This window comes from Dendropsophus ebraccatus, chromosome 6, assembly GCF_027789765.1.
Source record: "Dendropsophus ebraccatus isolate aDenEbr1 chromosome 6, aDenEbr1.pat, whole genome shotgun sequence".
In the NCBI taxonomy this organism is placed as follows: domain Eukaryota; kingdom Metazoa; phylum Chordata; class Amphibia; order Anura; family Hylidae; genus Dendropsophus; species Dendropsophus ebraccatus.
Genome location: NC_091459.1, coordinates 132,514,398 through 132,537,702, shown reverse-complemented (window position 1 = coordinate 132,537,702; position 23,305 = coordinate 132,514,398). Strand labels below are relative to the sequence as shown.

At 41.5% G+C, this 23,305-nt stretch overlaps 1 protein-coding gene across 1 annotated transcript in view; it reads right to left on the bottom strand.

Annotated features, from left to right (window-relative positions):
- Positions 1 to 23,305, bottom strand: part of SNTG2 (syntrophin gamma 2) — a 284,599-nt gene that overhangs the window by 59,841 nt on the left and 201,453 nt on the right. The window contains exons 11-12 of the mRNA XM_069974063.1: positions 11,784 to 11,822; positions 2,221 to 2,337 (exon numbers count right to left, since the gene is read on the bottom strand). Of these exons, the coding sequence (XP_069830164.1) occupies positions 2,221 to 2,337; positions 11,784 to 11,822 (156 nt within the window). The remainder of the gene's footprint in view (positions 1 to 2,220; positions 2,338 to 11,783; positions 11,823 to 23,305) is intronic.

Here is a 23,305-nt window from a genome sequence, read left to right as displayed (position 1 = left end):
TACATGTCCTGTATAGATGGAGTAGGGGGTCCTGTATATACATGTACTGTATAGATGGAGTAGGGGGCCCTGTATATACATGTACTGTATAGATGGAGTAGGGGGTCCTGTATATACATGTCCTGTATAGATGGAGTAGGGGGTCCTGTATATACATGTCCTGTATAGATGGAGTAGGGGGCCCTGTATATACATGTCCTGTATAGATGGAGTAGGGGGTCCTGTATATACATGTACTGTATAGATGGAGTAGGGGGTCCTGTATATACATGTCCTGTATAGATGGAGTAGGGGGTCCTGTATATACATGTCCTGTATAGATAGAGTAGGGGGTCCTGTATATACATGTACTGTATAGATGGAGTAGGGGGTCCTGTATATACATGTACTGTATAGATGGAGTAGGGGGTCCTGTATATACATGTACTGTATAGATGGAGTAGGGGGTCCTGTATATACATGTCCTGTATAGATGGAGTAGGGGGTCCTGTATATACATGTCCTGTATAGATGGAGTAGGGGGCCCTGTATATACATGTACTGTATAGATGAGTAGGGGGTCCTGTATATACATGTACTGTATAGATGGAGTAGGGGGTCCTGTATGTACATGTACTGTATAGATGGAGTAGGGGGTCCTGTATATACATGTCCTGTATAGATGGAGTAGGGGGTCCTGTATACACATGTCCTGTATAGATGGAGTAGAGGACCCTGCATATACATATACTGTATAGATGGAGTAGGGGGTCCTGTATGTACATGTACTGTATAGATGGAGTAGGGGGTCCTGTATATACATGTACTGTATAGATGGAGTAGGGGGTCCTGTATATACATGTACTGTATAGATGGAGTAGGGGGCCCTGTATACATGTACTGTATAGATGGAGTAGGGGATCTACCAGTTATTACTGTGGATGTTGTGAGGCAGCTTCCCTAGCAACCATTGCTCCCTGTGAAAATGAAAGCAGTAATCCTATTGGTTGCTAAAGCTCCAACTGCCGTGTCTGCTGCAGCTAATTATATCACCTGTGTTTGCAGTGAGGAGATTTTCCCATTCATCTCTATGGGGCGCCTCTCTTTCCCCTCCCCCTCCCCTCCTGTACATCTGGCGGGGACAGGAACTTCGCAATAACCTTCCTGGGCACCCAATGTATCTGTGTGCCAAATTTGGGGTCAAACGGTTCAGGCGTTTGGAAGTCTATAGAGGACAGACAGACAGACAGAAGGACAGACAGACAGACAGACTTTGATTTTTATGATATAGATATATATATATATATATATATATATATATATATATATATATAATGTTTGTGGACTACTAGATAATGGTTGTGAAGGCTGCTAATGTTAATGATTTCTATTTTTCTTTCTTTGATTTAATTTTTTTTATCTGAAATTATTAAAAGTTATATCTTAAATTCCCATTCAGTGAGTATATATATATATATATATATATATATATATTTACATTTTTAATATCTACAGAGTAGGTGTTTACCGTGTGTACGCTGGGAGGAGTATATACGGTAAGCCCTTACACCTTTTGTTTTTTGTCTGTACCTAAGCCACAAGCAGCGTGCAACCTGCAGTGTGAACAGAGTCATAGATGTGCTGCCAAAATTTCCCTTTTTTTTTCTGTTGAATGTGGGGTGTGTGGCTACCTCCTGTTGGCCTGCACTCCACCCATGTCCCAAGGCTGCTATAAAATACATCATTTGGCTCCTATCTGCCCAGTTGTAGGCTTATTCAGCCCAGTAGAGGCCATTGCTAGTGTGAAAATGCTAGAGTAGGGTCCGTGTCTCGAGGAAGCCTTAACGTTGGCGACATGGTGCACTCTGTTTGATCAAATAGTTTGCTAAGATTCTCACTTTTCTAAAAAAAAATTATATTTTAATTTTTAATATCTACAGAGTAGGTGTTTGCTGTGTGTACGCTGGGAGGAGTATATACAATAAGCCCTTACACCTGTGGGTTGCTGTTGCACCTTTTGTTTTTTGTCTGTACTTAAGCCACAAGCAGCGTGCAACCTGCAGTGTGAACAGAGTCATAGATGTGCTGCCAAAATTTCCCTTTTTTTCTATAAATCTTAATCTGCACTGTGGAATAAGATCATTTTATTAATGTGTCTAGTAAGAGCAATATTTTCTTATACATTGCATAAGAATAATACATTGATGAAATAGCAATCTATAAAACAATAGAATATCTTACTGGTGGAGTCTTGAAGATATAGAAAGTTGAACCCTTTAGTACCAGGAACTTGAATTTATAAATATGCGATCCATCTGATCCTTGTACTTTTTCACTCACCCATCCCATCTGTAGAATCTGTGAAGAGCAGAAAAATGTGGTCAACAAAGCAGCTAAAATTTTATTGGAATTTAACAGTAAATTTAAAAAAAAATTGCACTCTTTTTTTTCCATACATACGATAATGGTGACTGATAATAATAGCTGGAGATATGTGGGATAAGTTATATTTTAACACTTTGCAAATTTCTCAACACGAAGATACCAGTTATGATTTTTAAAAAATAGTTTTTATTAAAAACCTTTCTTTACGTCAACTTTTATTCCCCCAGACGACTTTAACAATTAATCACTTTTGCTTGTAAAATATGTCGCAGTGCTACTGAATTGCAGTGTAATCTGATCTGGTTAGTCTAAGCAAGTATTACGTATTACTACATAATAAAATGATAGATCTAGGAGTCTTCAGTGAACCCCAAGCTGGCATCTTAACTTCTCATCACTCCACGATCACATTGAGGGGATGTTTATCAGAGGATAAAGACTGCCACCCTCTACTTTAATGATTAGATGCCATTGTCCCAATAAGCTTATCTCTGATTCTCGCCTGGGATGGCAAATGTCACTTATAAAACATAGCAAGCATCCTCTGTGTATGTACGATTAGCGTCATTACGTTCGATACGTACATGCATTAAAAATGTGACACTGAGGGGACTTTTCTCAATCTTTCCTGATTCTTGTGCCGTTCAGTAGGGAGAGTGAAATGAGCAGGGACAGCATCTAAATTTAGTTAGGCAGCAATAGTCACAGTGGTAGTTAGTAAGTGTAGAGAGGGAGAGCTGTCTGAGTAGGGCTAAGAACATCATGAAATTGTCAGTGTAGGGTGACAGAATGCAGCATTTAGGCACTATAAGGATTAGTTTCTTAACCCTGTAGTGACCAGGCATCCTCTATGAAATAAAACTTAGGGTAGCTTCACACATACCGTGTTTGGTGCGATTTTTACATGCGAGTTTTGATTTTCACATGAAAAAGTTGCACTAAAAACGCAGCGATACGGTACGTGTGAAGGCACCCTTAAGAACCCAACAGTCCTTTTTATTTGATGTTCCAGTAAGTGCATAAATGAGTGAAGCCCCTGTAAGCTTGCATTTATGTTTATATGGCCACTGGTGACTAACAGAAGAGTGTACATTAACCCATGGAATTGCACTTTTAGGCTATGTTCACACTACGTAAAATAACGGTCATTGTCCGCACCGCAGAACTACGGTTCCCTATAATGACGGCAATGTAATGTAACTACGGCCGTTGAATTCACACTATGTATCAGATAACGGCCGTTGATTATACGGCCCCGTGAAAAATTATGTCAATTATTTCCGGCCGGTAATACTGCAACAACGGCCGTGGATTTCAATGCTAGGAAGCAAAATTAAACAACGGCCGTAGTTTCACGACTAGCCCGTACGCTCATAATTCTACGGCCGTAGTTCCGGTCGTAAAATAACGGCAGTTTAAAACAACAGCCGTTATTTTACGTAGTGTGAACATAGCCTAATAGCATATGATTCTAAATGATAAAACTGATGTCTATCTAATGCATCCTGGAAAGTTCAGCTCCATGTAACCTTATAAAGAAAACTCCAGCCCATTCATTCTGTTAGGTCATGTGGACATCATAGACGGAGGGTCAAAACCTCTATGTGCTAAGTTAGACCAGTCCCTACACTGGTAGACAATGTACATACTGTATTACATATTAAAGGTCAGTATGTAATACCACCTATCACCTGCAGTGGCCACTGTACACTAAATGTATGTCAAGATGGAGCTGATCGCTGAGATTTAGAAAAGTGGTTGTCTTCTAAAAGTAGAAGATGGAGGTACACTGTGGATTAATATCGTCAGCGCTAAATTTGACATTGGATTTTACGTTAAACAACCGATTCAACAATAGCGACAAAGACAAAGCTAAATACTCTTTTTTATATATGCGTTTTTGGCTAAATCTAATATATAAAAAAAAGGATCAGATAAGTGCTTAAGTGCACGTAAGTGCTTAAAGCGTGCAATTTTTATCTGGCCTAATGCGCTGTGGATATATCGCAATTTGATTTGTGAAGATTCAGTGAAATTATTTATCAAAGATAAACCACAAAGAATGTTTCACGGCAAGGCTTTTATCACTTCTTAAAAGCTTTCTTCTCACATCGATAGGCTCCGAGTTATTTAAAACTCCTTCTCCTCTCCTAAATATTATTTCAGACTCGAAATATTAAAGCAACCGATGTTCCGTGAGCACTGAAGACTCCGCAAATAGACTTCACTTATTACCTACCTACTTAACTTGTTGTGATGCGTGTCAGACCTGTCTCCAAACTGTCACCTGCTGCATAACATTAACTTTCTTCCTATACACCCTGAGTTCAGATACTGTATGAATAAATACATTTCTATCCCTGTACCTTCTAGATTGTGTGATTGTCACCTTCCTACCCATGTGGTGCTCAGTATTCTGGGTAGGAGATCTCATAAGCGTCCAGGTGTTTTCTTATTGCACAGCTTCCACTTAGCACTAGCTGTCAAAATTCTGAATATTTTTAAATCGCTGATCAGGGACGCTTTATATATAGACCATCACTATCTTACTGGCTTAGAGTTTTGAATAATATGATGGTATTAGGAAGTTTTTGTATTGAGAAGCATTTACAGAGGGTTTTTACCTGATCCTTCATTGATTAGGTGAGGTTCTGATTACTAGAAGCTCTAATAGCCATGGGATACTCACTGAAGAGTCTCTTAAAGGGGAACTATCAGCAGGTTAGATGAATCTTACCTACTGATAGCCCCTTACAGTGCCTGGGACACTGAGGAGGAAGGTATGTGTTACCTTCCTCCTTGGCCCGCACTGTTAGTTAGAGTAATCTCAGCAATAAAGAAAAAAGACAGTTGCACTCACCAACGTTGTCTTCGGAAGCCTTATTTTTCTTTTAAAAGCATGGACATAGTGCGGACACAAGGTAAGCAGATGCTAGGTGAAAGGAGTGGTGTTAGTTGGAGTAATCTTTACCCTGGTGCACTGTTAGGAGCACTGCCGTGTCCCTACAGTGTCATCCGGTATTGGAGCAAAGATTACTCCTACCAACAGTGCGGGACCGGTGCCGAGGAGGAAGGTAAGAGATATATGTAGGGGCCCTATTATATTGGACGATCGTTCGAATTTAAACGACAATCGTCCTGTGTAATTGCAGGTAACGATCAAAAAATTGTTTGTGTGTCATTGATCGATGAGTTAGATCTGACCCTAAAATCATTGTTAATTGTTTACTAATCATTCGCTGTAATTTCACATTCGTTTACTAATCGTTCGGCGGAATTGCACATTGTTCCTTCTTTTGCTGGGATCAGATGGAGTAAACGATTGTAGTAATGATCATAACTAACAACTATCGTCATGAACGATTTCAGGTTAACGATAAACAATCTCGTTTGTGATCATTTATCTTTAGTCGGCAATTGTTAAAAATCGCTTCATTTAATAGAACCCTAAGGGCCCTATTACACGGAACGATAATCGGCCAAATCGGCCCTATCCGGACGATTATCGCTCAATGTAATAAACACAATGATCAGCTGATGACAACGATCATCGTCTGATCGTTGATATAGGTTTGGACCTTTAATTGACGGGCGCTGACCGCGCATCGCTACGCTTAATAGCGGCGCGCGGCCGGCAGCTGACGATTTCCAAACTCTATTCATTACCTATCCAAGCTGCAGGGCTCCTCCTGCGCTCTGCTTCTCCCCAGGTCCTGCACATTGCAGCTTCAGAGCGGCCTGTCTGAGCTGACAGGCCGCTCGAGAGCTGCAGCAAGCTGGACCCAGGGAGAAGACCGCAAGAGGAGCCCTGCAGCATGGATAGGTAATGTATACAGTTTAAGCAAGGGCTGCAAGGACATCTGTAACAATGTCGATGCAGCCCTTGTTAAATGAATATCGGGCTGTGTAATAGGCCCAGTAAACGAGCGCTGATCTAGCAGATCGGTGCTCGTTTACAGTTATTATTGGGCCCCATCGGCCCGTGTAATTGTACCCTAAGAGTCAGCTTAGTACAGACCAATTGTAGTGCATGTATATTAAGGACCCCCAAGGATGATTAAAATTATATAATGTTGGACAAGAGATGGTGGAATGGGATTTAGTTATGATATGCTTTGCAGGTAGATAGTTCTATAATTGTACATTAATTAGGTGAGGGTTCAATTCCTAGAATCCCCTATGACTATGAGATCCCCATTCTAGGCTCTATGAAGATATTATAGTAAACTAGATTTGCATTTCCAGGGAAATACATAGTGCTTTAAAAGAGTGCCCCTTTACCAGTGACTTCCTTTAAAGAGAAACTTTAACCCTGGGTGCCGTCCCTTTAAGAGTGACCTGGGCCCCTTTAAAAGCGAAATGGGTTCCTTTAAGAGTGACATGGGTCCCTTTAGGAGCGACCTGGGTCGTTTTAAGAGCGACCTGGGTCCCTTCGCTTTTAAAGGGACCCAAGTCGCTCTTAAAGGGACCCAGGTCGCTCTAAAAGGGACCCAGGTTGCTCTAAAAGGGACCCAGGTCACTCTAAAAGGGACCCAGGTCGCTCTAAAAGGGACCCAGCTCGCTCTAAAAGGGACCCAGCTCGCTCTAAAAGGGACCCAGCTCGCTCTAAAAGGGACCCAGGTCACTCTCAAAGGGACCCATTTCCCTTTAACCCATAGCTGCACCAGGACGTTATTGAACGTCCTCGTGCCGCTATGGGAGTTCAGAGGGGGGTCGCGCGGCGACCCCCCTCTGAACTACCGCGATCCCGGGTGCCGCATGTAGCCCGGGATCGCGGCTATTAGCGGGCACGGTCCGATCGCCGTGCCCGCTAATTAAGTACTTAGAAGCAGCTGTCAAAGTTGACAGCTGCTTCTAAATACTTGCTGATATGCATACCTGGTGGTCTAGTGGGGGGATCGCCCCCCTGCGGCGCGATTGCGGGGGGGCGATCCCCGCATCCATCCCGGGCCGGGGTCTGCTCCGTAATGGCGCTGATCCCGGCTCGGCATTCTATTGCTTTTGGCTGCAGCAGCCAAAAGTAATAGAACACCGATCTCATGGATTCATGCAGTATAACTATACTGCATGGATCTCTATGAGAGATCAGAGTGCATATACTAGAAGTTCCCCAGGGGGAATAACCCTAACCCCAGGGGGGAATAACCCTAACCACAGGGGGGCTTCTAGTATATGTGTAAAGTAAAAGAAAAAAGTATTTTTAATAACACAAAATCCCCTCCCCTAATAAAAGTCTGAATCACCCCACTTTCCCCATTTTATAAATAAAAATAAATAAATAAATAAATAAATGAATAAACAAACATGTTTGCTATCGCCGCGTGCGTAATCGCCTGAACTATTAATTAATCACATTCCTGATCTCACACGGTAAACGGCGTCAGCGCAAAAAAATCCCAAAGTGCAAAATTGCGCATTTTTGGTCGCATCAAATCCAGAATAATTGTAATAAAAAGCGATCAAAAAGTCATATATGCGCAATCAAGGTACCGATAGAAAGATCACATCATGGCGCAAAAAATGACACCTCACACAGACCCATAGACCAAAGGATAAAAGCGCTATAAGCCTGGGAATAGAGCGATTTTAAGGAACATATATTTTCTTTAAAAGGTTTTAATTTTTTACAAGCCATCAAATCAAATAAAAGTTATACATGTTACATATCGTTGTAATCGTAACAACTTAAGGAACATATATAATGAGTCAGTTTTACCCCAGGGCGAACATAGTAAAAACAAATCCCCCCCCCCCTAAATGAAAAAAAAACATTTTTTTTTTTCAATTTCACCACACATATAATTTTTTCCTGGTTTCCCGGCACATTTTAGGCAAAAATTACATCTGCCATAGCAAAGTACAATTAGTTGCGCAAAAAAATAAGGGCTCATTTGGGTCTCTAGGTGGAAAAATGCAGGCGCTATGGCCTTATATACACGAGGAGGGGAAAACGAAAACGCAAAAATGAAAACTGGCTGTGTCCCCTAAGGGTTAAAAAGGACCCAGGTCGCTCTCAAAGGGACCCAGTTTGCTCATAAAGTGTACCAGGTCGCTCTTAAGGGGACCAAGGTCACTCTTAAAGGGACCAAGGTCGCTCATAAAGGGACCCAGGTCACTCTAAAAGGGACCCAAGTCACTCTAAAAGGAACCCAGGTCGCTCTAAAAGGGACCTAGGTCACTCTAAAACGGACCACGGTCGCTCTAAAAGGGACTCAGGTCGCTCTAAAAGGGACCCAGGTCGCTCTAAAAGGGACCCAGGTCGCTCTAAAAGGGACCCAGGTCGCTCTAAAAGAGACCAAGTTCGCTCTTAAAGTGACCCAGGTCGCTCTTAAAGTGACCCAGGTCGCTCTTAAAGGGACCCAGGTCGCTCTTAAAGGGACCCAGGTCGCTCTTAAAGGGACCCAGTTCGCTCAGTGGTTAGAGTGTGGCCATTATTTCCAATGGGCCATTATTTGCTATGGGAAATTGGGGGTCTTTAAACGTAAATTTCTTAAAAACGACAAATCCGATCAAAACAAAAAATAGATAGCACACCTCACACCGCTGAGGGCTTCGAAACGCAGTTTGAACGGAGTCTGTGCACAAAGCGGTTCGGGCTGTATTACGCACAGAAAAATGGCTGGAAGACGAAAAAAACGGAAGAAACGAAAGAAGAAGAAGAATACGGATTACAATATAGTGCTTTTCAAGCACTATAAAAATTGGAGTCAGTTTATTATGGACAAATGTATGCTATGTAATGCTATATATGCCAATGATGATGCAAATGGAAGTGTCCATGTATGGAATGGCTGCAGTCAACATTTTCATATCGGATAGATTGGCCTCCTGGGCGACCTTGGAACAAATTTAATTAATGCGGTGGCACTTTATACCCGGGCAGCGTTGGGTACATTTTCTAATATATATATATACCACATAGTAGTATACATTTTACATTTCTCCTATTCATGGAATGCCTGTGATGAATGTCACACAGTGTCAAGGTCTCAAGTGAACGTTTAACACAAACAATTTATTACTAGAATATGTAGGATAATTGGCCTACTTAACCCTCTGGACATTCTTGGCATGCATGCTGGGAGATATGCCGGTGTACAAGCTAACTGTATGTCATAACAATGTTGTAAACGGCCTCTAATGGAGAAAATAAACAAAAACAACTATACTGTGATACATTTATTTTCTTAATGGAAATCAAAAATTTTATTTATATATATATATATATATATATATATATATATATACATATATATATATATATATATATATATATATATATATTCATTTATTGATTTTTTTTTTTTCTTTTCATTTTTTTATCTAAATAATATTTTGGATGGTTAAAATTCCCGTTTTTTTTTTTGTTTTTTTTTTACAAAAAATGCAGAATTTAATCCCATTACAAAATATCCTCCTCGTGAGTAACGCTATAAAAGCGCCTGATGATATCAAATTGCACCTTAAAATTGAAATTTATTGTTAAGTATAAATGAAATGATTTAATTTGCATAGCAATAACATCAAGTGGCAACTATTTATGCTGTTTGGATGGGAAATGAATCTACCCAGGGAACCTGCACAATAATAAACCATCGAAAGCAAAGAAAAGATGACTGCTGCGCACGTTTTTAGCCCCCCAGATCACATTCCACTTAGTGAATATTTATTGCATCAGGGATGTGACATTTAATGACCCGGTATAAATGTAATTAACCTGTAAATTTAACAAGGTTCTAAGGGTTGTTAAGTTATACAATTACTATTGACTTTCACCATCTTATAGATGCACTTCGCCATGTAAAGAAGATGCAAAAGCCTTATCCATCTACATTTGAAAGCATAAAGTCAATACGTTTCTGAGGTAAATGAAGTCCTTGAACTACTAGGAGGCTGAGATGTCTAAAATCTGAGTTTAATTATTTTTAGTAAACTAAATTATTCGTTTCAAGTTCTGATAAAGAAATAATTCAAGGATTTTAAGAAGTTAAAATTATTTAGGGTCACTGTCATTAAAAATAAATTATGACATCATTAGGCATGTCAAAAGTTATTGATCACAGTGGGTCTCACTGCAGAGACCCGATGGGACTGGTAGATATAACTGAGTGCTGCAGCTGTGCCATTTACTCCCCGGCCTCTTACCAATTATGACAGTGCTGCCGCGCTCTCTCTCCTTGGATATATCTTCTGATCACAGTGGGTCTCAGCAGTGAGACTTGCTGTGATAAATATCTGTTGGCAAGCGAGCGAGCTCCAGAGGGGCATCTAAAAAGGATAACTACAACCAACAACCGCAACCATTATCCTTTTCTTCTTCTGTATCCCTCCTATGGTGTATGCTTCAACTTTACACAACAGCAGCTTGAACAGCACATGCAGACTACCCCGCATGAAGCAGTGACAGCTCCAGAAGTGTCCAGTTTTCGGCTGGGTTCACACTACATATATTTCAGTCAGTATATTTCAGTCAGTATTGTGGTCCTCATATTGCAACCAAAACCAGGAGTGGATTAAAAACACAGAAAGGATCTGTTCACACAATGTTGAAATTGAGTGGATGGCGGCCATATAACAGTAAATAACGGCCATTATTTCAATATAACAGCCGTTGTTCTAAAATAACAGCAAATATTTGCCATTAAATGGCGGCCAACCACCATCAGTGCGCGCCCGCATCTGAACTTGCCACTGCACACAATGACACAAGCGACCGGAGCAGCTTGCTTTATTGTGTGAACTGACATGGGTTTCTACGGGTGCAATTCACAAAATGTCAGTTATTTGCAGGTCCGCAGGGATCCCGGCCGGAGCGTATACGATGTGTATACGCTCCGGTCGGGATGCCAATGAAGTAGAGGCAGTGTTCACAGGTGCATAAAGTACAGCTGTTGTTGCCGATAGCAACAACGGCCGTACGTTTACGTAGTGTGAACATACCTTAGGCTAGCTTCACACAACGTTTAACAGCGTCCGTTGCATAGCAATAGACGCTGTTGAACCGCCGCGCGTCGGGCTGCACTCAGCCCATTCCTGCAGCCGGTACCTCCGTATTGGCTGCAGGCATATTCTTTTTTCCCAATTGATTTGCAGGCAATTAACCATTCACTCCAAGGCCGTGCTGCACATTGCGTTGTGTGAACAGCTGAAATAATTAACAGGCACATTATTCTAACGCCTGTTCTAAAGATCGGGCGTTAGAATAACGATGTGAGAACACAGCGGGTGGCAATGCATTGACTTCAATGCAATGCCGCCCCTGCAGTAACGAACGGACGCTGAGGCAATTACAATCAGCGTCCGTTCTTTACTTAAAAAAACATTGTGTGAACATGGCCTTACTGTGTACAAAAATAAAGTAGCCAGTGTACATCTGTAAGCAGGTTTACAAACTGTAGCATTTTTGACAATGTTCATACCTGGTCGGATGGTGAATAGCACTTGTTTACCATTTTCATCTGAAAAACAAAATTAAAAATACATTTTGTTACTTCAATAAATAAGTGTATTTAAATAAAGCTGCAATATGAGGTTCTGCAGGGGTGGGGCAAGCTTATGCTTTCAGAACATATACCTTTTACTCTGTTTGTTGTTGTTGGATGTATAATTATTTTTGTACAGTAAATGTCATCTCTTGTTTTTAAGAGTGAAAAAATCTTGGTTAAAAAAAATAAAAAATCAGCGGTGGCAGACCATGCAGGTGCTACAGGGACTGGGCAGTAAGGAATATGCCCCTCTCAGAGCCCCCTCCCAATCAAAGTAGCACTACCACCCCGGAGGTGAAAACAACTCCCGCCCCCAATCCCAGAGCACCTCCCCCCAGCTGTCAGTGGAGGGGTCCTGTATGTGGTGTGCCATCCCTGAACCCCATATTCACCTGGCCAGCACAGCGTTCCTGCATTTTGTTTTCCTTCCTGGCCAGCACACAAGTGATGTCACTGGTGTACCGTGGACATGTCAGAGCGACAGAATGCCAGGCCAAGTGAGCAGTGAGTATGGGGTTCAGGGATGTCACACTTCTACAGCATCTCCCCAGGGCAGCTGGTGTGGGGGAGGGGGGACCCTGCATCAGATTCATGGGGCCTCATACAGTTTTTTGCTATCGAGGCCCCATGAATCCTAGCTATGCACCAGTTTAACATGTACCTGCTCCTCACCCTGTCCTGTCTCAGTACTCAAGACTGTTGATGTATTTATTTGGCAATAAAAATAAGTAAAAGGCAATAAAAAATAATGTAGATTTTTGCATATTCTTCAAATACAGAAATCTTCTTAGGTTTTCATCCACATTTCTATCACTCTAACATTTTACCATTTTGGAGAGATGAGCAATAAAAAATTACTGAGAATTTATGAATTTTTATTTGCACATCCTTTCAGTGAATATTTCTGATCTGAAGATGTTTTAGATTTTTTTTTCTCTATAATTCAACATTTTTCGCTTTGAGTGTTTAGATATATTTTTTTCCTCCGTTGGGTTAAAGCAAATCTGTCATCCTAAAAAAAGTGGTGTAGCATGGTGACAGTTCTGCTCTTTTATTAGTCAAAAACCAAGAACAAATTCATTCAAACCTCGTGCAAGACGGCAAAATCGGTAATGGCCCCCCTCCCCCATACTATTAAATGGCCAATGCAACCTTTTTTTGTCCCCTCAGGCTTCAAAGCCCAGGTAACCACAATCCCTATAAGTAAAGGGAGATACAGTATGTATGACATATTCACAGGATGTGCTATAAACATCTAGTACCAACATCTCAAGTTTAGTGTTGAGCGAGCATGCTCTTTCGAGCTCGATGCATCGGTGTACTCAATCAAGCTTGATAAGCAAACAAGCTCAGGGCTCAGGGGCTCAGGTCACAGTGCATCATGCAAAGATTTGATTGTCACCTATGCCTACTTCTTCCTGCCCCACCAGCTTTTTTTGTGTATATTTACTTATGACAGCATGTTTTTCTTCCAATGTTGCTGTTGGAAATGAAAAACAGCAATACTGGAATGAAAACATGCTTTCATTAAAAAATATACACAAAAGAAGCTGGCGGGTAAAAAAGCAGTTGGCATACACAGGGAGCACGTCTAAGCAAAACTAGCATACAGAAAAGTAACTGCATAAAAACCACTTAGGGCTCGGCCACACTAGCGTTTTTCTTTTTTTCTAAAGGATCCGTCCATATTAATATAACGGATGAGCAAAAACTAATGAGCAGACTGATGCAAACTGATTGCAAAATGTTAATCTTTCTTTAATGGTCCGTTTGTTTTTTGGCTTAAAAAAACTGACTTTTGTACATCAGTTTGCATCAGTCAGCATCCGTTTTTCTATCAGTTTATTTTTCTTCTTTGGTTTCTTGCTGCTTCTGCGCATGCTCAGTGCAAAAACGGATGGAAACAAACAGATATGAAAGTAAATACCTTCCGTTTTAGATCCGTCCTCATTGACTACAATGTAAAAAAAAAACTGAAGTGCACTTTCCGTTCGTGATCTGTTTTTTTTTTAAACGGACAGAAAAATACTGCAAACGCTATTTTTTTCTCCGTTCAAAAAAAACGGATCTTGAACAGATTGCATGCAAATCTATGGGGATTTTAACGGATCCACCAGTTTCCGTTTTGCTTACTCCAAAACGGAAAAGGTAGACGGAATGGTGCCGGATGGTCAAACGCTGATGTGAACATACTGTAGCCTTCATCAATCAATCAACTAAAATAATAATATTCATATTTTTTTAGTGGATTAGGCAGCTGCATACAGTTCGTTCTCTCTATGCTATCTTTGCATAGATGCAATCTCCAGGTATGCCGATTGCTTTCTCACCCGCCAGCTTCTTTTGTGTATATTTACTTATAACAGCATGTTTTCATTCCAGTGTTTATGTTTTTCGTTTCCAATAGCAAAACCGAAAACATGCTGTCAAAAGTAAATATACATAAAAGAGTATCCTGCCACGTGAGCAGAATCATTGATACCTTTTGTAATCAGCGTAGCACAAAGAGCTACAATATTTCCATATTTCAGTTCTGATTTCGGATTTCTTCGGGTTTCATAGTTTAAAGCATCTATATGATACGGGGGTAGTGTATTTGGTTGAATTTACGGCTCAACATGTCAGTAACATCATTATCTTTTCGAAATCTCAAAGTCAATTTTTTTTTTTTTAGACTTCAATATTCCCCATTACAGGGTCTATGCAGGAAACCCACCATTACAGGGTCTATGCAGGAAATTCACCATTACAGGGTCTATGCAGGAAATTCACCATTACTGGGTCTATGCAGGAAATTCACCATTACTGGGTCTATGCAGGAAAAAGGTCACAAATGCAGTGAAGGAGCATCAGTAGTCATTGGAGGCCAATGGAGGTCCAGCAATAGTCATTTGAGGCCAGTAGCGGAGCAGCAGTAGTCAACATGGAGGACAGGCATCAGCAGCAGTAGTCAACATGTAGGCCAACATGTATAGCACTTTTTTAAAGACTTTTCGGCTATACACCTGCACCAGGTATTTTTGTCTCTCAGGATAAGACGGATGTGATATACACACTATCAGAAGTATAGGACTTGTATATCTGTAGAGCACATTTTTGTTCCAAGCACCCTTTGCTGTCCTATGCCTGATCTATCTATCTATCTATCTATCTATCTTTTGCCCTCTCTATATTTCTCTCTCAATCACTAGATGTTTCTCCTCTCCGCTTTCCTAATCTTTCCTTTCCTTTCCTGTAATATCTTCTCAGTAGTCTGACAAAAGCCAAAGTGCCAAGACTGAATGTAGGCAACACAAATAAAACGGCGAGTTCTCTAGTCTAAAGCCCTGTCAGTGAATGTACAAAGCAATATATTTTATCACAGTCCTGACACCTTCACATTGATATTTTTCAGATCTGACGGCTTTGATGCATCCTCTTAAACTAGAACCTTCCTGCACCCACAGAAGAATTGCTTTAAGTGTCTTGACCTTTAAACAAAATCTGGAAGGTAGAGTTATAAATCATTAATTCTTAGTGTATTGATACAATGGTTGTGTTACAAAATATATACTATATTTTTATGTACAGTAAGGGCACAATGCAGCTTGGAATGAAGGATGTTTTTTGTTTGAATCTTTTTAACCAAAATTCTTAATTCTTGATAAATAGGTTATGAATTAAAGGGGGATTATCAGCAGGTTAGACAAATCTAAGGTGCTGATAGCTCCTAACTGAAGGAGACGAAACGTTTGTTACCTTCATCCTTGGCACCATTCCTGTGCACTTAGTTGTTTACTCCTTGTTGGCCCCCGTAATGCCAATCCAGCAAGCTCCTTGTTGGCACACTCAATTGATTATTATTAGAGATGAGCGAGAACTAAAATGCTCGGGTGCTCGATACTCGAGACGAAAATTCCCCGATGCTCGGGTGCTCGTTTCAAGTAATGAACCCTATTGAAGTCAATGGGAAACTCGAGCACTTTTGCAGGGGACCAAAGCTCGGCCCAGGGAAGGTTGCGTGAAAACCTGGAACCTTTAGAAAATTATGGAAACAACACAGGAATGGACAGGAAACAGCAGGGACAGCATGCATGGATGCCTCTGGGGCTGGCTAATTGCAACATTACGCCAAATTATGGGCAACAGCCGGGTGGTGGCCCTTAATACAGCCAGCGAAGAGAATGCCAGCAACAGGACAAATTGACCACTGACAGCAGTTTTGGGGGTAGTCATGTAAAGTATGTGGAGTAACTGGTGCTTTTTTTTAAGGCACCACGTGCACAGGACATGGCACAGTGAGGATAGGTATAGCTGAACTACAGATCCCAGCCAGCCAAGAGAATGTCAGCAACAGGACAAATTGACTACTGACAGCTGCACTACAAGTTCAAGCCAGCAGCCAAGAGTAGCAAAAAAAAAAAAAAAAAGTTTTAAAAATGTTAAGCCCTTAGAAGGACTGTTGGGTTCTTCATGTCAGATTCCTGCCTTACCGCACACTAATTCCCTGCCTAACACACTCCCTGACAGACAGCAGCTCTCTCCCTAATCTCTTCCAGCCTGCATCTGACACGAGCACCGCGGGACCTGATTCATATATGCCCAGGTCATCTGATCTGGCCAGCCAATCGCTGCTATCGACATGTAGGGTTCCCACATGATGCTACGAGCTGCCAAAGATTCTCCTGCATGATGATTGGCTGAAAAAAAAAACGCCAAACATGTAGGAAGAGGAAGATGTCATTGTCTCTAGTGTCGCGAGATGCTCATCCGAGTAACAAGCACCATTGAGTACCCTAATACTCGAACGGGGCCCTAGTGCTCCTAATGGTCTTACTGGACCATGGAGTAAAAGTGCATGGGAACGGCACCGAAGATGTAGGTAAAAGACATACCTCCATCCTCGTTGTCTCCTGCACAATAGAGGGCTATTGGAAGGGATAAGAGACATGTAAAGGTACAGTGTTGGCAACATAAATGTGTATGGATGCCATATGACAGATGTGTATAACCTGGAGTCACAGTTTTTTTTATATATATATTAAGTATTAAGTATATATTTTTCCTCTTCCTTCTTTCATAGGAAGAAGATTACAGCATTAAAGCATATTTCCATTTATTTGTTCCCTCTTTCCTATAGAGTTGCATTGCCTCTTACTGCATTATAAAATACTTTATTTTTCACTTTGACATTTATCTTTGACTTGACATTTTTCTGGCATTTCAAAATAAAAAGAAAGAATGGAACTGACACGGCCAAGTGTAGTGGGTTACAAAAATAAAAAGGCTTTATGCACAAGAACCATAGACAGTACAGATAGCACTTTGATATGGAGGATGTACATTAGTCTTGGTGATAACAATAATGGGGGAGATTTATCAAAAGTGATGTAAAGTGGTGTAAAGTGAAACTGGCTCAGTTGCCACTAGCAACCAATCAGATTCCACCTTTATTTCTTTCAGAATCTTTGGAAAATGAACGGTGAAATCTGATTGGTTGCTAGGGGCAACTGAGCCAGTTTCACTTTACACCATGTTTGATAATTCTCCCCCAATAGGTTTAAAAACAACTGTGTAAAATGCAGACACATCAAATCTAAGGGCTCTCTGTATAAGCAACTGGAGAAGCTTTTACTTACATTCAACTTCATATATTTTTAGATTTAGGATGGGTAAATTTATGAAACTCTCATGATTACTTTGTGGTAGCACCTCATCCCCAGTGACTCTCTAATTATCGGTTTCTTAATGTAAAGACAGCGCGTTCATGGGGCTTGTGAGCGTGCTCCTAACCAGGGATGTAATTACCACCTTAGCAGGCATAGCAGCCGCTACGGGGCCCACCGCCTCAGGGGGCCCATCCCTGCAATACACTGGGCTTCCTGAGCTGTCATCATACTACCAAGCGAGGTGCCTACCATGGGGAATACTACTGTATGTAGTGGGGGGGGGGGATAATAGAGGAAAGGCCTATTTTGGGGGACACTATCTACAGAGAAGATACAAGGAGGTGTCTACCATAGAGGACACTAGGTGAGATGTCTTCCACGGGGACACTAGGTGAGATGTCTTCCACGGGGACACTAGGGGAGATGCCTACCATGGGGGACACTAGAGAAGAAGCCTACCATAGAGGACACTAGGGGAGATGACTACCATGGGGGGGGGGCACTAGGGGAGATGCCTACTATAGAGGACATTAGGGGAGATGCCTACCATGGGGAAGACTAGGGAAGATGCCTACCATAGAGCACACTAGGGGAGATGCCTACCATGGGGAAGACTAGGGAAGATGCATACCATGGGGAAGACTAGGGAAGATGCCTACCATGGGGAAAACTAGGGAAGACGCCTACCATAGAGGACACTAGGGAGATGCCTACCATAGAGGACACTAGGGGAGATGCCTACCATGGGGAAGACTAGGGAAGATGCCTACCATAGAGGACACTAGGGAGATGCCTACCATAGAGGACACTAGGGGAGATACCTACCATGGGGAATACTAGGGAAGATGCCTACCATAGAGGACATTAGGGGAGATGCCTACCATGGGGAAGACTAGGGAAGATGCCTACCATAGAGGACACTAGGGGAGATTCCTACCATGGGGAAGACTAGGGAAGATGCCTACCATAAAGGACACTAGGGAGATGCCTACCATAGAGGACACTAGGGGAGATACTTACCATGGGGGACACTAGGGGAGGTGCCTACCATGGGGAAGACTATGTAAGATGCTTACCACAAGGGACACTAGGGGAGATGTCTACCATGGGGGACACTATCTACTGGGGGGGGGGTGTTCCAGGGGAGATGCCTAACATATTCTATCTACTCTGTGGAGGACAAACAAACTGGGGGATGGGGGTGAAGAGGGGGTCCCAATCAAAAGTTTGGTATGGGGCCCAGCCCTTTCTAGTTACACTGCTGCTCCTAACTTGGCGTATGGCCCGTGCAACTTTGTGGACTGCTGTAACCCAAAAGATTCTTCAATGGTCTACAAGTGGTTAACCATTCAGTAAACGGTGCATAAACTTTTACGCCGCATGTATCTCTGTGAATAACATCAATAAATCTGCAGTGTATAAACCGGTTTCAGTTTAGCATCCGTTGAAATTTATTAGGCAAACTATGCAATATGCTGATCTTTGTATAGAGAACCGTATATCCTCAACATTAAATTGGTGATGGCGCCGGCATACAGAATCTCCCCTGACTTCATTTCTTGTTATTACCATGCACTCTGTCTATGTGGATTGCTAGGTCGGCACTATCTGTAAAGACGTTTGGAATATTTCGTATAGGAATAGAAATTTATGGAGTCTCTAATTTGCTTCATACTCGCACAGTAACACTTGCTTTATTGAACACAATCTCCACTTTTTATGGAAGAATATATTTTTGCCTACAAAACAACCATATACTTCCTACTCAGAATAAGGGGGGGTATAAATCTTCCGCGTGACGAGCCGCATTGTATCGTTGCTACAAAATTTGCCTTCAATAATTTACAAGATTAGCCGGTCTCAAAAGAAAAGATCAAATAAAGAATATGCTGAACCAACCTAAATAATTTCAGACTTAGGAAGTCAACCTTCTCCATAATTAATAGACCGCTATAGAATTGCTCGAGCAGGAACCCAAATTATTTCTTCTCGTCAGCGATGTCAAGATAGAAGCCTCATTGCATAATAAAGGTCCATTAAAGGGGCAAGGGGGAAATCTTTTTCTTTCAAATCAACTGGTTTCAGAAAGTGAGATACTTTTGTAATTTATTCTATTTAAAAATATCCACTTTTCCAGTACTCAACAGCCGCTGTATGTCCTGCAGGAAGTGGTGTATTATTTCGAGTCTGACACAGTGCTCTCTGCTGCCACCTCTGTCCATGTCAGGAACTGTCCAGAGCAGGAGAGGTTTTCTATGGGGATTTGCTACTGTTCTGGACAGCTCCTGACATGGACAGAGGTGGCAGCAGAGAACACTGTGTCAGATTGAAAAGAAAACATTTCCTGCAGGACATACAGCAGCTGATAAGAACTAGAAGACTTGAGGTTTATCAATAGAAGTAAATTACAAATCTATATAACTTTCTAAAACTAGTTTATTTGAAAGAAAAAGATTTTCGCTGGAGTACGGCTTTAACTGATTTCTTGATGGCTATGTCCAGGTGAGTGTGGCACCTTAACTCCCCTGTTCTGCTCCCTAGCGCTCACTTCCTTCCGCTGAAAACGTGGCCATATACCTTTAATAACTTTTAATCAAACATTATATCTCCTGTCCTCCCCATACACATGACTATATGGCATGGCTGAGCATCCTTGTGTTCTCTATGAGAGGGGAGGGGGAAGCTGCAGCCTGACAGCCAAGAATAGAGAGTAGTGATTTCCAACCATGCCCAACTTCTATTTTCACCCAAAATCATCTCTCAGTCTCGAGAGAGCCCCATACACCTTATACACGAGTGGCAGATTCAGCCGACATAAATATAAAGTGTATGGAGACCTTAAGGGGTCATGCACACATTGGGGGACTTTTACTAAGGAGTCTAATGTGTGCGACTATACTACAGTCATGGGCAAAAGTTTTGAGAATGACACAAATAATATATTTTCCCATGATCTGCTGCCCTCTGGTTTTATGTGTTTGTCAGATGTTTTTATCACATACAGAAATATAATTGCAATCATATTATGAGTAACAAAAGCTTATATTGACAGTTAGAATGAGTTAATGCAGCAAGTCAATATTTGCATTGTTGACCCTTCTTCTTCAGGACCTCTGCAATTCTCTCTGGCTGCTCTCAAACAACTTCTGGACCAAATCCTGATAGCAGTCCATTCTTGCACAATCAATGCTTGCATTTTGTCAGAATTTGTTGGTTTTTGTTTGTCCACCCGTCTCTTGATGATTGACCACAAGTTCTCAATGGGATTAAGATCTGGGGAGTTTCCAGGCCATGGCCCCAAAATCTCTATGTTTTGTTCCCTGAGCCATTTAGTTATCACCTTTGCTTTATGGCAAGGTGCTCCATCATGCTGGAAAAGGCATTGTTGATCGCCAAACTGCTCTTGGACGGTTGGGAGAAGCTGCTCTTGGAGGACATTCTGGTACCATTCTTTATTCATGGCTGTGTTTTTAGGTAAGACTGTGAGAGAGCTGATTCCCTTGAATGAGAAGCAATCCCACACATGAATGGTTTCTGGATGCTTTACAGTTGGCATGAGACAAGACTGGTGGTAGCACTCACCTCGTCTTCTCCGAATAAGCTGTTTTCCAGATGTCCCAAACAATCGGAAAGGGGATTCATCAGAGAAAATGACTTTACCCCAGTCCTCAGCAGTCCACTCCCTGTACCTTTTGCAAAATATCAGTCTGTCCCTGATGTTTTTTCTGTAGAGAAGTGGCTTCTTTGCTGCCCTCCTTGAGACCAGGCCTTGCTCCAAGAGTCTCCGCCTGACAGTGCACAGTACAGATGCACACACACCTGCCTGCTGCCATTCCTGAGCAAGCTCTGCACTGCTGGTAGCCCGATCCCGCAGCTGAAACACTTTTAAGAGACGGTCCTGGCGCACTTTTAAGAGACGATCCATTTCTTGGGCGCACTGGAGTCTTTTTGGCAACAATGGAACCTCTCTCCTTGAAGTTCTTGATGATGCGATAGATTGTTGACTTAGGTGCAATCTTTCTACCTGCGATACTCTTCCCTGTTAGGCCATTTTTGTGCAGTGCAATGATTACTGCACGTGTTTCTTTAGAGATAACCATGGTTAACAGAAGAGAAACAATGATGCCAAGCACCAGCCTCCTTTTAAAGTGTCCAGTGGTGTCATTCTTACTTAATCATGAAAGATTGATCTCCAACCCGATCCTCATCAACACCCACACCTGTGTTAATGGAGCAATCACTTAAACAATGTTAGCTGGTCCTTTTAAGGCAGGGCTGCAATGATGTTGAAGTGTGTTTTGGGGGATAAAGTTGATTTTCTAGGCAAATATTGACTTTGCAAGTAATTGCTGTTAAGCTGATCCCTCTTTATTACATTTTGGAGTATATGCAAATTGCCATTTTAAAAACTGAAGCAGTAGACTTTGTAAAAATTATTATTTGTATTATTCTCAAAACTTTTGGCCATTACTGTAATGGAGGTCGGGGTTTATTTGGTTCCAGTAGATTGTGTGTGATTTATGGAAACGTGCCGCTGTCATAGTAAATGTGTGGCAAAAAAAAAAGGTCACAGGTCAAATTTACCTCGTACTGATCAGACGTAAGCCTTCAGGAGTTTTGGGGAATTTTTTTTTTTTTAAAGTTGCAAACGATAAATTGGGCGCAAATCCCAGATTATGCAAATTTTTGGGTGAATACTCAAAACAGGTAGATTAAAAAAAAAAAATCTATAAAATATTCACCTGGCAAATATTGGTTCATAAAATGGTGAAATGGGTGAAAAATCCAATTATTTACTTAAAAATAGGGAAAAAACCCTTGATAAATTTCTCCCATTGTGTTGTTACAGTAGCCTGAAGACTGATCCTAATGACTTATCATGCCTCGAATTCTGAAGTCTGTTCCATATTTGCGGAACGTGTAAATGATCCTTTAGTCTCAAAAGTATATCTTCAGAGACTAGAGGGAGGTGGGCGCCAGTTTTGATCATCATGTGACGGGAAAATCCTGCCCGCATGTACAGTAGGTACTAATAGCTGCACAATGTTACTGCTATTGCGATTGGCACAGACCTCACTTTCATTTTATAAGGTATACTTCCGAGATGAGTAAAGGAAAGATGTGAGTGGCGGGGAACAGAATAGATAAGACATTTTTTTTCGCTTTTTGGACACCATTAACTGCCGTAGCAACATTTAGGACACATCCAGAGTGTTACTGTGATTTATTGCATTTGCCTTCTACTTGTATTTCCTATGTATTTTGCCATATGATGGTCATACTGTATGTGAGTTTAATGTAAACTGTCTACTTTGCTGATGCTAAACCTGGAAGGACATCATCAATATATCCACATATACTTTGCATTGTAGAACTAACTAAAAAGTTTGGATGTGGTTAATCCAGCCGCCCCTAAGGTAGAGGGTAGGAATCTGGTTTAGACCAGCCAGTTCAAGGTAGTTAGTTAATTAGTTAGTTCAGTCTTCTCTCCTCAATGGGACCCCATAGAGATATCTTCTGGACCACAGCGGGCTACCTAGTACTGAGGAGTATTGTCTAGGACCTGAAAAGGCCTGAGGTCAGGCCTAGAGGAGCTTATGTTTTCTGAGTACCTTATTGTTATGTAGTTCGTCCCCTGGGAGCCAACCAGTAAAGATTTCTTTAGTGAAGTATTTTAGTACTGTCTCTAACATAATCTTGAATAATCGTTATAATGTTCGCCCCACATGTCCACAAAACTGCTGGAGAGGGCTCTGTGAAGTTCTATGGCACTTCTTTATACAAGAGACTTTACTTTGCACTGCCTTC